This window comes from Vollenhovia emeryi, unplaced genomic scaffold, assembly GCF_000949405.1.
Source record: "Vollenhovia emeryi isolate VEMERY1.0 unplaced genomic scaffold, V.emery_V1.0 DF939178.1, whole genome shotgun sequence".
Taxonomy (NCBI): Eukaryota; Metazoa; Arthropoda; class Insecta; order Hymenoptera; family Formicidae; genus Vollenhovia; species Vollenhovia emeryi.
In genome coordinates, this window is record NW_011967188.1 from 849358 (window position 1) to 866509 (window position 17152).

Below are 17152 nucleotides of genomic sequence, written 5' to 3' on the forward strand. Positions count from 1 at the left end.
TGACCCAATTGTGTCTCATCGAGAACGTGCACGTACATCGCGGTGACCATGGCTCGGCATTCGGGATTAGGAGGACCTACATCTTCCGGTTTTCGGTCTGGAACACGGGATACCCGAGTGGCCCACGCTTTGTTCCATTTCTCGAAATTCACGTTCCATTATCAAGCTCCTATGAGTACTCGAGAAGGACCCCGGAAGGTCCGACTGTATAGGACAGCGGTAAGATGGACGATTTGCGTACGTGAGACAGCATTTGTCGAGAAGAGGAAGGAACAATATGGACGCACAGCGACTTACGCGAAGCATAAATATCTGTAAAATGCCATGACTGCCGCGGACAGGTGCCTCATTTAATAAGAAATATAATTTGGAATAATTACTAAAAGAAAGAATGTACACTAATCTGATTCCTTTACCTTCCGGAAAAAAAACTATTTGTAAATTAGAAATGTGGCACTAAATTATATAGGGTGGCCCAGATTTTAACAGCCAAACTGGGTGTGTTCTATAGATAAAACCAGGAAAAAAATTGTTACATAAACTTAGGTCCATAGAAACTTATTTAAAAAATTACAACAAAAGTGAAATATGCCTCGTTAAAGTATCGGCCATCTCTGCCAGCAATCATCAAATTCATTTCGTCTTTTACCCGAACATCAATTTCATGAAGTTTACATACATCCGGAAGATTAATTATCTTTCATAAAGAATTCTGTGAATTGATGAAGTAACATTTGCGAAAGGAAAAATTTTTAATTTTCTTAATGAACGTGCCAAAATATGTGAATACAATTGAATGGTTGTCCGGCGTAACCCCCGTTCAAAAATTTCAGCTTTCACATCGCTAGATTTTTACATTTTTTGTTGTAACTTTTTAACAGAGAACTTTTACGGACCTGTGTGTTTATTATAACATTTTTCTTTTTCAATGGAGTGTACTCCACAGCTTAAAACCCGGGATACTCTGTATAACAACATAATTCTTCATAATCAGTAATCAGCCATTTGTTCTTTGAAGGATGTGATGAACGTGATACGGAACAACGCAAGGAACCTGTTGTGGCATCCTACATAGTGGGGCTCAGAAAGTTACATTAATTATAACTTAACGAGCATGAACTACACACGTATTACACGACCGCGCATGTAACGTGTGTCGTTTGTCATATTTCCACCAACTCCGTTCTACGCTACAGTCCGGTGTGATATTAATTCAGCGTCATGCGTTACGTAAACTACGAAAACCAGCTATTTCAATCTCATTCGTAAACGTTGAATTCGCGCGAAAGAGTGTGCACAATTTAACAAACAAAATTGTCCGACAAAACACCCATTTAAATGTGCTATCATCCTAATTATCTACGCGTCTCGAGCGCATTTTTATTGCACGCGAATATATTTTTCCTGCGCTCATCGATATCGATCTGTTTGCAGTTTTGCATCCGCGTCCTATCACGAGGACGGTTCGGCGCGACACGCAATTTCAAGCTCATTGTCAGATGATTGTTTGAATATTTTCAGCTGACGGGTTTTCTACACTTTCGCGTGATATTCCTCGCCTCGATTCTTAACGGAGCGTCGCAAATGGTCCGCAAAATTTCTCAAGGATTCCGCTTAGAAGTAATACTAAAATTTCGCAGGATTTTCCACGATAAAGCCGATCAAGCGCCAATATTTTTCCGTGTAGAAGGATTTGCGCTGTACGGTTCGTGTGGGCGGCGCTGTTTCTTCCGGTCGTTGCAGTTTCTCAGAGCGCAGTGCACGGAAAACGAAAGAAACGCGAACGATCTGGGCAGCGCAGGCAAGAGTAACGGTATTTTTCGCCCTCAGCTTACCAGTCGTTTCCTCGCTAACAAGTGGACTTAAAGTGTGGGCTCCTGCATTTTTTATAGGCGTTTACGCAGCGCTTTTAGCTCCTAGCGGATGGTGGCAAGATAGTTTAGAGCCTTACTGTTTGGAAGCGTGATATATGAGAATTATGCAGATTTGTATTTTACGCGTACCGAGTCATTTAGAAACATTTAAAATCATTTTATCGCGCTCACCCAGACTTCTATGAAAATGCAAAAAGACAGTCAATTTTTTATGGTAAAAAACTAAACTTAAATGTTCTCTCCCGAGATTTTGGTCCTATGTTGAATCTTTAATTCTATTTGTATAATAGGACTTAAGATAGTAAAAGAGGTCGAACTGCAAGCACAAAATTTACTCCTACTTAAAAACTGACAGTGTCGGAAATATTTAATTTAGCATTAAAGTAGGTCCTTTTAAGTAGGAGCTAAAGTAAATTTTTAGAATTAAAGATTCAAGGGAGGAGTAAAAAAATATATATAGCTAAGTAGGTGCAATTTATCCTTAAAAGTATCAAAATAGTAGCAAAATTTCGACTCGACTCTTACCAAAAAGAGTTAATAAAATTTTTACTGCCGCGAGAGAAAAAATTAAATTCAGTCCGACGTTGGCGAATATTTACGCGAGTATTAATGGCAACTGGTTTACCAAAGTCCAATCGTACGACACAAGTTTTATTTTCAGACACGACAGACGCTGAAAATTTGACGGAACTGTAGTTTCTCTCAAGAAGGATAACAATAGTGGGAGCACGGGGGCGTATATTTTTCGTTCGTACCACTACTCGCGCGCACCGTAAGCACACATTCGCTCCGTGGATGTGTACGATCGCGCGCGTTTTGCGTATTCCGGAACGGGAACAAAAGCCACTAGAGAGTAAGCTCGTATGATGCTCGGCGCGTCGTAAGCTCCCCCGACTTCGCCGTCGTGGCACACTGAGGCCCGAGGACGCGGGGGGTTGGAGTGAAGAGGCTTGTCGAAAAATTGTAAGAACTTTTCCAGGGCTTGTCGAAGGCCTTTTCCGCCCGCCACGAAGTTTGTCCATGAACACGGTCGGAGTGGACGGGGCTCGTGTGTGGCGGGGCCAGGGATGCCCGGAGGGCTTTCTGAAAACAGTAATTTTTCTCCCCCAACCCCGCCGGTCCTCCTAGTTCCGCCGGGATTACTCCTGACTTCTCAGCTCCTCCTTCTACCCGTAGTCAAGAGGAGCTTGAGAGCCGAACTATCGTCTCGTAAGAACGGAAGTATGATAAATTGAAACGACCATCGACGAGAGCGATTTTCAATCATATCGGTCCGCGCTGTCCGCTCTTCAACCACTTTACACGAGCGAGAAAAGTGGGGACGAAGGTTTCACGAACGGTGGTTACTTTGTGCAACGGAAAAGTTGTAAGTTATTGACCGATGAACGGTTTAAAATATTTTGAGAGAGCCTCTTTGTAGTCTTTGTCTTTAACATATACACATACATCATCTAGCATCACGTAGAAAAAAAAGTGCAAGACTATCAGTGCCTCTTAAATAATGTAAAACATCCAAGTGGAGATATCCTAGGTCGGTTTTTCTTAGTTTCCATACGTTTTATTATGTATTCAAAATTGCTTGAGCTTAACCAGGGAGGTGACGTAAGTTTACAGACGCAAGTGTCGGGAATACTTTCCCATAAAGTTTATGGTCGCGGCTATAAAGGAGCACGGGGGCGCAAAAGGGTGCCGTTAAGCGATACGAGCGAATGGAAAGAAAGGCGTCACCGAAAAGCTACTTACGCGGTGCCGTTGTGCCGGCCGATGGACACCAGTCGATATATCTGCAGCTCGACCCGCTGTCCGGTATCCGGCACGAATCTGTATGTACACCTCGAGGGCCCTTGAAGATACGGCGACTTTATTTGCCCGAAGCCACGATCCGATTTGCTGAACAGCTGTCTGCTGTCCAACGTTATGTTGCACACTGAAACGGAACACAAAACGATGCTCATGTAAAAATACAGCCGAACAGCGATATCGGTCGCACTTTACGTGGATTAATATTGTACAATCGTCGAATACATATACTTCATCATTTTTCACTTGTTACTTTTTCTATGTAATTTTTTAATTACTTTCTCAAACAGGAAATATCGTGTGATATAATTACATGATCTCAGTTGTGTTTTTATTTTATGGTATCGAATTTTTATAGTCTCACGCGAAATCCCGATTATGCGAGGAAGATGGCAATGGAAAGGCGCAAAGAAAAATGAAGTGCAGCTAATAACGATTTTTCTTGCTCGTTCAGTTTCATTGGCGCGTCTCGGTGCAGCCGTGCTGTTCGGGCGACGACGAGTCGCGACAGCTTGGCGCAATATTATGAGGCAATTTGCCATAGTGTGTAATTTGATTCTTAATTGCTTCCCGTAGGATGTTGCGCGGAATATTCCGTGATTGTGATGCGAATATCTTCTAAACCGTATAGCGTTACATTTCTTAAAAATTATTTCCTCTTAACGTGAGACTATCAATATTAATTTTTATAATTTCCCATACAAAAGAAGTCCAAAGTTTACGTTAAAAAAATGTAAGTCTTATTGAAAATTTGCGATTTATTCAATGTTAGTTCTCTATAATGAAAAAATTCAGCTTTTATTATGCAGAATTATTTATATTATATGTACTTGTTAAGATATCGAAAGTATAAATTGTTATATTTGTTAAATAATTTTTATTTGCATTTTCAATAATCCTATAGGCTAGTACAAAAAACCTTGTAAACTTCTTTCAAGTATATAAAGTGCATATATCTACGCGCTCACGTATATTGTATATGTATATATAGAATATCTTGCGATGTTAAAAGAAATTCGAGGAGAGAAGAATTTGATGGATGGAACACGAAGGCAATATCGCTCCAAGTAATTAGCGCAAAGAAAGGTTAGATGGATGGAGCATAAGAACTTCGTCAAGAGTGATTAGTTATTATAAGAAAGGAAGGTTGAATGGACAGCACGCGGAAGTAATTTTTTTCGATACCGATTTATTCCATTGTGCAAAGGGAGCCGCAAACGTTCGATCGGTACCACGCCTTCTTTTCCCCGAGATATCTTTTGGTGTCTTTTGAGCGCATTGCCGAGCGCTCATCCTCTTATAAACGTTTCCGTTCTCTTTTGCCTCCCCGTTCGTTCTTTGAATCACGCCTCCCCGTTTCCTCCGCGCCGTCCCACGGGCCGCTTCCAAAGGGACCCCCGCTCGCCGCGGCGCTTTAATTTCCACTTGTTCGCACGACACGAGCGGCTGCAAACGAGAAGCAGCACGAGGCAAGTGGCTTAATGGCGCGAATCTTGTTTCTAGCGTCGACACAGACTCAAAGAGATCGCCCACGTCTTTTTGACACGACGTAATTATATTTCCTCGTAGGACCGAGAGAGCAAATACGTCAGTTAGTTGATCGCCGGCGGACCGAAAAAGCGGCGAAAACGACAATGAGAAAGTATTTCCGTTTACTGCTCGTACATTGATAAATCTTACATTTATACATGCATGTAGATTAAAGTGCGCGGAAGATGTACAGTCTACTCCTGTACATTGCTTCTGTATTTTCGTCGCAATAGTTTTAATTAACGTCCGCGTCTCAAATGTAGTTTACACGAAGAAATCTTCATTCGTAGTAAAACGTTACAACAAGCGTAATTCACAAGTGAATTTCAAGAAACTCAATTTTGCCGTAAGTCAGGATTAACTTAATGATACTTACTATTCGCGCAATGCTGCTCCAGGCCACATTGAGCGCACCTATCGGGCGAGGCTGCGCCGCAGCTGCAGCCGCCCGATGGTACGCAACAAGCGCAATCAGTGCTGGATGAGTTAAAGCTGCAGGCGCATCCGGTAGTGCTCTGTGTCCAGAGGTCAACTTGACCTGAAAAAAGATGAGTTCCTTTATGAAACAACTGTTCGTGAGAATATTCGGGCTTGCACTTGCATCACAACTTTTATGAAATATACGAATACAGCATGTTCGAGTAATAAAATCATATTAAATGTATGAAAAATAGTATTAAATTTATAAAGACGTGTATGCACGCAAGTGAGACATGTTTATATGAAAATGTTATGAGATACGTGTGATATAAAAGTATTTTGATGAATAGAAGAGAGTATTTTTAGGTATGAAAATAAATTTGAAGCAAACGTTTTAATTTTCTCGACAACGTCCGGTAGCTCGGGATTTTTATAATACCATCAAAATGTTATGAATTATTGATCCCAACCTTTTAATCTGTACGCAGGAATTTTAATTATCGGTGATACGAATTTTTTAATATTTCGCATATATTCCAAAATTGGAATTTTTTTTATTATTTTTAAATCTAAATTAGCAGAACAAAATATTACATTCGCTTCCAATATCGAATTTTATATCTTGATCGACAATGTAAATATTGTATGAAGATAACGGTAATGTACTGTCAATAATGTCTCCAATACTCCTGTTGCATCGGGATTAACCCGCACTCAAGCTCTTTATTGATCCTAGAAATGTGTACGACGGGATTACATACTCGATATGTAAATAACAGAATATGACAATGGCGAGACACACCGCGCGTCAGCAAAATCGTTTAACTGTCGTAATTGTATATTCATCGATGTCAAATAAAGTTGACCTATAACCGGCCACGCGGTCGCTAGCTGCAATTTTCCGACCGTAACCGAATGTCCGTAACGAGGCACAGTCGTGTGCTTTTCAGCAATCGAAGCTACATACTGGAAGACTCTCAATCCCTGGGTGAACGGTCTGCGAGCTTTGTCGGACGATTTTGAACGTCCACTCGATCTGCTTTCATTCTGCTTGACATTCCCGGCACGATATTGCGTTTTTCGCTGCCACGTCTCTCTCTTTCGCGCTTCTCTCATGCTCTCTCATCCCCCCACATTCCTCTCGTAACGCGCTCTATCGTGTGCCCCCCCTTTTTTTTTAACAACGCACCCTTACGCAGCCAGATGTCCCATGGCACCAATAAATACAAATGCAATGAAAAATGAGAGAGCCATGGGGGTCGGAGGGCAGAGAGGCAAGGATACAACTCCCTTGACGAGCGGTTGTTCATTGTTTTTCCGCGTCCACTGACCGGATTGCGGCGCTTTCGCGTTTTTACCAATCGCTGCCTCTCTCATCCAGCGATGTTCTAAACGTGCTCGATGAACCGGCAAAAACACGGTTATTAATATAGTATAAAGGTCCCCTCTATCCTCCGAATTGCATGTTCCATACAGAGAGAGAGAGAGAGGGGGGGGGGGAGAGAAAACTTCTCGCTCGATTGCGCAAAAAGTTAGTGAACGTCACGTCGTGTTAGCTGACTCTGCGGAATTCGACCTTGGGAAAGTCTAACACCTCACTTCGGAATTGAATAGATGTCATTACGTGTTTTGCCTGATCAATCTTGCATCGTGATAGTACGGAATATTCTTTACTTGTAATTTTAAGATCAATTTCGACGATCGCGTAATCGAAAGAAGGCTTTAAAGACATTTTTTCGTAAAATAAAGTATCAATAAAGGCAACAATGAGATTTCTATGTACACGGAGAGAATTTTCTCTTCAAATTTACCCTGAAAGTCGTGTACTCGTGAGACAACATGGCATTTTAAAGAACTTTATGAGAGTTTTTTTGAAAGTTTACCATACATTTTACTACACTAAGAAAAATGTCCAATTAAATATAATCGGATAATCCTATTATATAATAACAAACGGATATATCCGATCAAATTCTATATTCGATGAAAAATATGATCAGTTTTTCGATCAAATTTTATCGGATAAATTTTATCGGATGTATCCATAATTTAATCGGAAAAATTAACCATCGGAAACACTATTTAATTGGTTTGTCCGATGGAAATTTTTCTCAGTGTAATAAAATATATACTAAGTATAATTACTAGTGAAATGTGTATGGTAAAATTTAAAAAACTCATAAAATTCTTTGAAGTACCGCGTTGTCCCACTATTACAATATTTTCAGGATAAATTTTCAAAGAAAATTCTCTGCGCGTAGGCAAGTGGACATGCGTTACAAACTTTTTATAACGCTTGGGGTATTATACATTTCTCTATCCCTCTCTTTCAAATTAACTGCCACCCAGAAAATTCAGTTCCGTTTTTCGGGATTTCTAATCCGTGATTTGACATCCAAATGGCGTTCTCGTTCGTCGAGGGAGTACTCGAATGGATCGTTGCCAATAACGATTGCGTCATTCAACGGTCGAACGATTGGCAGGATCGATCGAGGACGCCGAGAAAAGAGGCCGCAGCTTCTAATAGAGATTTTTGGTTGATTCTGCAAACGCGGAGATACGCGTGCGTGATTGATTGTCCGAGAAACGCGAAGAGAGGGCGAGAATTGGGGGATGCGTGCGAGAGAAGAAACCGTCACGCCGTCGACGAGGAGCAAGACGAGGAAGATAGAAGAGAGCGCGATGGAGAACGAGATGGAGAGGCGGAGAAGATGAGGGTGTTGGGCGAAGAGAGTAGAGGGCGGAACGAGAAGAGGAGGAAGAAGACATAAATTCCAAGCCAGTGTAAAAAGGGCGTTAAGAGGAGAAGCCCCGGCACCCCCGATATGTCAATATCCCGAGGAAATACGGGGCGGTACTTGGCTGGAGGGATAGTAAAAATAAAGCAAGCTTTATTGCTGCTGCTGCTGCTGCTGCTGCTGCCATTGCTATTGCTGCTGTTGCTGCTTTTACTTCTACTACTACTATAGATATTGCGTCGTGAACGTCGATGCTGCAACGGTATTTTGGAAAAACGCTCGTCTTACACGATTCTTCTTCGTCGCGGATATCAACTGGCGGTACGCGGCTTGTTGCTAGGGTTTGATGGGATTTTACGGTGCGCGGAAGCGAGACGTAAGACGGACGGTAGATGACGGCGGAAGGAAAGAAAGAAAGAGAGAGATTCGCAATTGGATTTTTAATCCATCGATTCAGTCTCAATTACAGAGAAGTTTGTTTAAACGCTGGAGCGAGGGGGACGAGCGCGCGAGATATCGTTGAGATAAAAGGACTCTTGCCAGGACTGCAAGGCGATTCGAGGGGATAAGGACTGGCGATACTCGGAGAGTGAAGGAGCCGAGACGCGCCGCAAGGAGGAACCGAAAGTGAGCGAGGGGAATCGGAGAAAAGACGAAAACGCGAACGGAGATAGCTTGGAGTAAACAAAGACGTACTCGGACGGCTTTTGTGGCGCTCTCTCAGTTTTCCTCTCTCCAGATCCTTTGGGATCCTACTGTTGCCATAGCGTTTACTCACGGATGCTGCGCTTTCTGTTCGATTATTCAGAGGCTGACGGCTATTAAATGGGTATTATTACAGATAGCCGTTGGATAGCCACTCTCATCTCAATATTATTTTATGAGCTTTTTCGTGTGTTACCCGCGGGAAAAAGCAATTATTTTTTCAATGTGTAATCAATGTATTTTTCACACATGACTTTACATATCAGGTATACTTTTGTCTTATTTTTTTAAATTAAATTATTAATTGTAGCAAAAGTTATATACTTTTACCGAAGCAAAAATTAATTCTATTCTAATGAATATGTAAAACGGGAGTATTTTTTCTGCACTAATAAACGGATTTCAATGAGATGGAACAACACACACACGAATAAAGTGATACCATCTCCGTGTTAAACTTGCGTATATCCGCTTCGGGCGTAGATGATACCGTGTACACGTAAATCACGTTATGTACGTGATAAAGTTATCTTGTAACCGATGTGGTTCCGATTAGCAGGCTGTGTAACCAATAATAAGCGATTATATGATGCCGCCCACCCCACGGTATGTTTATTAGATATAGGCTAGCGTTTCTCATAAACTTGGAATATTACGGAATGATTAATAAAGCAGCTCAATAGACTGTCATTAACGCTAATCGTTTACGTAACTTATAATGCGATATATCATTATACGTCAATTTATATTAAATTATCATATGTAATTATTATGTATATTAGCTCCCTCCCTCTGATTTAATAACATTTCGTCTGTGACTCAACAATTTTCTAAATTAGCTAAATTTAGGATAACAATAGTTATAACTCTGCAAATAAAAGAAAAATAAGTGCACGCAAAGAACCCGGGATATTTAGTCCACCAAATCGTACATTAGACTTTTACAACATTTGGACCTTTCGTAAAAAAATTTTAGAAACGAATTTTGCTCGAGAAACGCGTGACACCAGAGATCGGGGACACGCCAAAAATGCGAGGTGTCGTGAGCAGCTTCAGTTAGGGTAACCCATGGAAAATCGTGGTTGCAGGTGCAGCGGACGACAGCCGAACGAAGAGATCCACTTAGCGCTCACTTTACACGGCGTTAAATTCTAATGAAGTCGACGCTGCTCGATTTCACCGATCCGATCAGCCCGCCACGTAGATCGGGGATGCATCCTGCTCACCCGACTCTCGCGGACCAGCCCGCCCGTAATGGTCATCTCCGCAGTCTCTACCGTATGTGGTCGGCTGTCGCAAGTATCTAATAATTTTCGTTTAAACGCGTCCGTCGCTGTGTCCGAAGTGCCCTTTCGCACAGCTGCGCACGGTAGGACGAAAGCCGACGGTATTATCATGGTAATAGACGGCATAGCGGATGTGGTCCCTCAAAGGTCGTTCATTATCTTCTGTCACTTAACAGAAACTGTTCGGCCGAAACTTGGCGATAACAGTATAATTCGCGAGTCGAGAATCGAAACATAAATTCAACTTCGCAATGTTTACGAAGACACCATCGCACGTTTAATCAATAAATGTACTTCGACAGAATACGGTTTGAAACATAGAATATATGTTTTATGTAGAACTGTTTCGACGGAATTAATATATGTAATTATTATGTATATTAGCTCCCTCCCTCTGATTTAATAACTTTTCGTCTGTGACTAAATTCTCAATTTTCTAAATTAGCTAAATTTATGATAGCAATAGTTATAATCCTGCAAATGAAATGAAAATAAGTGCAAAAAAAACCGGGATACTTAGTCCACTAAATTAAAAATCGTACATTGGACGGAATTAATATAATTTTATTATCTCACAATACTTGTCGACGAATTCTTCTCGACTTGAAGGTGTATTGTGCAGATACATCTTTATGAGAGGTCTGACTTTGGTATCGTTTTTATCTGGAACATCAATCTCTATCGCAGTTTGCCACAATAACGCATTAGATTCTCAATGACTGTAAGATATGTGACCCCGATAACACTTGCGAGGCCATGTACTCGTTATTCCGCGATATCGAACAGGTTTCCGCGAGAGCACACTATAACCGTAATCCCATACTATAGTTTCGAGCTTTAAAGGAATGGGCTATCGTATTCTTTCCGTTGGTCACGTTCAGCGTGGTGCGATTCTGCTTCGCTCGACTTAAAGCGGAAGAACGAGCTTTAGCATTTCATCCAGATTTATCGCATACACCGATTTACGAGAACTAGATGTTTATCATATCCTTTCCACACTCAAGTTTCGATCAGCTGAAACGAAATATTGTGGCACTGAGTTGAATGTTGACCATCGAGCCAATTAACTAATTCGAGAAAACAGTTACAGATTAATCGAGAACTTTCGTGCTTCCCTAATACTCCGCGTGAAATCTTTATCAAAAGGGATTTACGATAATTTTTTACATATCACGGAGAGGAATGCAAGTATTTTAAAATATATTAAAATAATTACAGGTAAAGCTATTTTACTACAGACCTGATCACGTTCTGAACTTTTATTTAATCCTTCGCGATTTCTTTATTTTGAGATATATTTTACAAGTTTATTTCGTTTTTCTGTTATTTATATTTTTCACTTTGATATCGCAAATTCTGCTAAATAATTTAAATTGTAGCTCAAAGTCTACCCATGTTGTAGAGAAACAATATTGGCATAAAAAATATGTTTTCATGCTAAAAATATAAAAGAGATGTGTTAATTCAGAATATTAGGTGTAAAAGGATTAATACGGTATAATAAATAGCATTTGTAAATTATAAACTCCGATAGTCGATAGGATTTGTTGCTAATATTGAAACGGAAATGTGTCTTTGAACGGTCCGCGCAGTTTAACGGATCAAACTCTGCTCGCTAGATATCGAATCGACAATGGCGAGTGTCATATACGATAATTTGTTACTTTGTAGTCGGTGCCACGTGGTAAGCTGATTTCCAATAATGCGGGCTTCTACCAGTTTCATATGAAACGACTTTGCGCTGATCGATTCTCAACTAGTAGAGAGCGCTTCAATTCTCTGCAAAGCAAAAGCTACGCTTGCAACTTCCGCCATGTGCAACTGGCGTGTGGAAATCCCGTTATGTTTCATTTATTAACCTTAATATCTGGCTGAAACAGGCCGTACCAGCCGTGCCGGTCGTTGCATAATTTCGAAACTGCCGTGTTCTTTTTACATCCGTGCGCACCGATTGACTTTTTAATAAACGCTATTTCCCCATCGTCGGAAATCAAGTGCGTGTTAATGTATTCTCTATAGAATACGATTTGATAAATTTTCACGTTGGGAATAGTACGCAAAATTAAGAGCTTAAAATGTTTCATATCAACAGCTTTCAAATGCAGCACCCCGAAAATATCGTGAAATCGTAATATAAATAATCCAACGCAGTCGTTATAAGCTTCGTTTACAGATTCACGTTTGATTATGTACCTCGATTTTTGCGATAATACCCAATTTCAGCTATATTTTTTCCCCTCCTGATTCTATCCGTTCAAACGTATTTATTATATTACGCGGAAATGCATGTAACGTTTAAACTGCCAATATATAATACACACACATACACATATATAGTATAGAATTTTCTATATTAATTTTATTCACCCCACTATTAATTTAGTGTTTGCTTTTATTATTTCTCTTTTGTCTTTCATTTTTCTGCTCCCTTTCGCCAAATTCAGTGTGTTGATATGATGGATGTTGATTAGCCTGGTTGAGTTTTGGTTTTATAGTTTCCCGGTCAGTGTGCTGCTTGGCATTCCACCCGCATCTCCATGCATTTGCACTTTAATTGGCTTTGCACTTGCCACCCTCCCCCCTTTTCCCCGCGTTTATATCGCTTTGTCCCCCCATAAATATGTATAACGTACACAAACAGAAAGGCATGCATATGCGTGCACGCGTACGTACATGTTGTATTGAATTCCACAAAAACCATTTTCCTAGTCCGACAATCGTAACATTTTTACGGTCGACTAATTTTGACAAAGCTAGCGAGTAAATTGAGCCAAAATTGAGTGTATGTGTGTGTACCCATGCTGGGGCTGCTGTTTACAGTAGCACTACTAGCGCTAATCTGAAATAAACGGGAAATAGTTTCACGTTGAATTAAATTTAAACAAAATAAAATACACTGCCGAATTTGAAATGTAATACCTTGCTGTTTTAAAATAACTATACAAATTTCATAACGTGGGGAGTTAGGATATCATTTGGTTTTAACACTATGTGGTTTTAGAACTATGCAATATATTGTTGGAGAAATTGCGAAGCTCGCTAGTATCGCCATTAACGTCGGTCTATTTTCATAGCAGTAATATGTCGGAATTCTGCTATATCTGATCCTGGCATCTAACAGACTAATCGAGTGATTGATGTTGTAATCGTTTAAGTGTATTATGAGATCGATAGAAGAAATAATATACTTTCGAACAAAATCTTTTCTGTTTAATTTTGTACTCTTAGTCGCGTTTCAAAAATATTACTTCCTCGACTTTCCACTATTTGTTACGTTATAGCTTTTGCACGCTCGCTTTCTAATTTACTTTCTTTAATATTTCATATGTAAAGTACGTTTCGAAAAAGCACGTTTCTTCGCGCAGCGTGAATACATACGGTTGGCCTCATTTCTGTTGATATTAGTCATTCATAATACTTGCCGTATCACACAGATTACGTTAATTTGTCGTATCAGCTGTTAGCGTTAACGATTCGCGGACTGCTCGTTAATCGGCTGCGGTCAACGGGGGTTACCGAGCATAGACCAATTTGCATCACGACCGGAGAGAAGCGGAGCTTCCTTCAACGCGAACAGTCAACCCCTTATAGCTTTCACGGGATGGGATAGGCGAGTTATCATAATCGGCTTTGGCTTAATGCCGAACATCCGTAGAAACGTAAAGCCGATTTCAATTCGAGCGTGCCACTTACAATCCAAAGATCCGTGCATTTACTTGCGGATACCTCGCTGTGTCGCCGAGTTTAGTGTACGGTACAATGATCAAAGACTTAATATTTAATTTACGCGGACGTAACATGCGTTTCTTATTTTCATTTAATTATTTGGTCGGGTGGGAGGGTAAGAATGGGGATACATTGTGTGGACGATTGTACTGTATTTTAAGACTGACTATTTAAGTCTCGTTTACGAACACTGTCACGATAGGTCATGGCATTCGGGAATCAATATCAGACCGTTTATTGCGATAAATATTTCCATACGCCTTGATGATCGAATTGTTGAGACGTCTGCCTAGTAAGAGGAAGGTCCAGGTTCAAACTCTGGCTGAGGTAATATTTGTCGCAATAAATTTAAAACGAAATGTTTAGACACTAACACTCTGTCACGGCTCTTAATCCTTTATTCCTTTAAATTTGTGTTTATCTTATTTGAGCCATACAAATTTTTATATTATAAGCTTGTAAGATTGCAGTAAGATTATAAACGAAAGTAGATGTACAATTGTCATACTGTGGTACTATATACTGCGGTAACAAGCGTAATAGATTGTGCAAATAAATCCGTAAATGAAGGAATATGCGGCAGCTCGCTGAAATGTCTTGCATATTGATCAAGAGTGTTTTCAGCAAGACATTTCAGGAGGCAAAAGATTTAGCGTGTGGTGTATTTGCATGAATCCGATATGCAAAAACGATAGAACTTTGATAGTCTGAGGCTTGGTTAACCCAAGGCTTGTTGTTCACCGCAAGCGCGGTTCGTTTAATCCGAAGTTGCGCCCCGTGAGAAGTTTTCATTCAACTTTTCCATTCACTAGACGACGAGTTTTGTTGACAAATTCGTCTGCCTCGCGGTTGTTTCAATTCATTTATGCTGCCTCCCAGCAGCCCAATTCACGTAATACAAATAAAGCTCCATATTTTTGTAGTCTGGCATCTCTTGCCGGGGGAAAAAAGGAACAGTAATAGACGTACCTTGAATATCGCGTCTGGCGATGGCCGAAAATAAAAAAATACGAGACTACACCCGCGTACTTATGCCGAATCACAAAACAAAAAGAAAAAGAAAAAGAGCCGACCAAGCAGAAATTAAATCTGCGTCGGTGCAGACGCTGGCATTGTCTCCTGTGCGGAACGATGCTTCTCTCTCTCTCTCTCTCTCTGTCTGCACTTAAAAACTCGTCATTTCCGCATCGCTAATTCGCGCATTTCCAGCAACTTTCGAAACACGTGCGTACATCGGACGCGCTCGAGTGGACTTTCATATAAGTACGGCGATAATCCTGCGTCCGCGTTCGCAATACCACGTTATAGTTTCCGCCGGATGCAGCTTTCAGCTGCGATCGCGCGCGCGTTGTGGGCGAAAGGAGCAAAAAAAACGCACCGCGACGGCGAGGTATCGGCGGAATTTCTGCTGCTTAGCCGTGGCATTAAGCGTTTTTGGGGATTGTCCGCTTTGCCGGTGTGCTCGGCGCCGGTTATAAATACGAATGCGGCTTTAGTGTCGGAGAACGGAGGACCGACCGTCGATGCAGCCCCGTCTATAAATTCACCCGTAAGCGTCGAACCGGGCATTGGTAGCTCCGTATCGCGAAAGAGCTCTTTCGGGCGCGAATTAAGTATTTAGAAAGGTCGCGCCAGTTTGCCGTTGTCGAAAACGACGAGCTGTGAGTTGACGGTTACGGTTATTGCCGCAGAGTGTATACGTAACTACGGCGATTAAGCTGAGATTTACAGCGGACTTGTGTTACGTTTGCTAATGTGTGTATAGCTTGCAGCGAAATAGGACCCTGGGACTTAATAACGACGCGTCACAGTGATCTAAGATTGCACACGAATATTACATTAACTCCTCGCCGACAACTGGCGACCGACGTCGAAAATATTAATATCATTTTTATAACATGATTAATGGGATCTACATCGACGTCGTGAAATATGCCGCAACGCAGGAAATTCGATGGACCGCGGCATCCGTAAATGTGCGTGCCACGGCGTTTGCGGATATCGATGCATCATCCGAGACCGGAAGGAGCGGCGATAAATACTTGCGAAAATGGTCGCGACCATGGAGCAGAGATCCGGTCGATTGAATGTGGCTGGTACCTTCGAGCAGCTTCATCGAAAACTTTCCAGTCAACATACCTCGTGATAGATCATCCTTTATTGAAAATGAGAGCGACTGATTTATTCAATTGGCGGAGATTAGATTCAGCTTTTGTGCTGTTGATATTTTAGCATTGAAAAACGACCTCCTCTGCAATTTTCTTGCAATCGATATAGGAGAGAACGCACATACATCGGAGAGATTTAAAAAGAAATAAAAATCCATAGGATTAAATTGCAATCCTTTCGATTGTTATCTAATGATTACATTATTTTGTCCAATATGTTAAAAAGAACCATAAAAGTAAATTCGGACCTTGAGGGGAACAATAAATTTCCATTATATTTCATACGACAATCGTGACTCACAGGTGGTTGGAATAAATTTTGTGTGCAAAGAGATGATATTATGAAATTGTATAAAAGAAATATGAAATGTATGTCTTGCCGTCAGGGACTCTTACTTTCCCATCTGTATGCATATGAGAGAAGAATATCTTTCAATGCTTCTTACGGACGTGGAAATCTAGCTACGTGGAATCTATCATTTCGAAGATACTGCCGTTTTCTTCAGTGCTTAAAAATCTAGTGATCGATTATGGAGTGGAAAACGTTAAAGTATCGTATTACGAGGAAAAGATACCGCAAGCGATAATGTCGATGCCAAGGGGGTAACCACTTGATGTAATCGTGGAACAGTGTCTCCGAAATCATTATGAAATCCTTACGAAATCCCCGTGTAATCGTTTTGTCTTAATTTTCAAGTTTCTTCACTTGTTAGACAATAAACGTTCAATTTGAACATTTTCTCACCTTGTTCTTATTTTCCAAAAAAATTGACTTCTTTTAGTGAATATCCAAATATATATTGTATCGTAGTTCACACCTATAAGTGCGTATTCTTTTCATAATAAGACCGAAGTAGATCGCTGTTAGAACAACAGCGAGTTGAAACGTTGATACACCTTTGCAG

The 17152-nt window shown here is 40.7% G+C and overlaps 1 protein-coding gene across 1 annotated transcript in view; it reads right to left on the reverse strand.

Moving 5' to 3' along the window:
- The window catches only part of LOC105563334, a 255758-nt gene that overhangs the window by 136107 nt on the left and 102499 nt on the right, over positions 1–17152 (reverse strand). The window contains exons 3-4 of the mRNA XM_012014842.1: positions 5581–5742; positions 3618–3801 (exon numbers count right to left, since the gene is read on the reverse strand). Coding sequence (XP_011870232.1) covers positions 3618–3801; positions 5581–5742 — 346 coding nt within the window. The remainder of the gene's footprint in view (positions 1–3617; positions 3802–5580; positions 5743–17152) is intronic.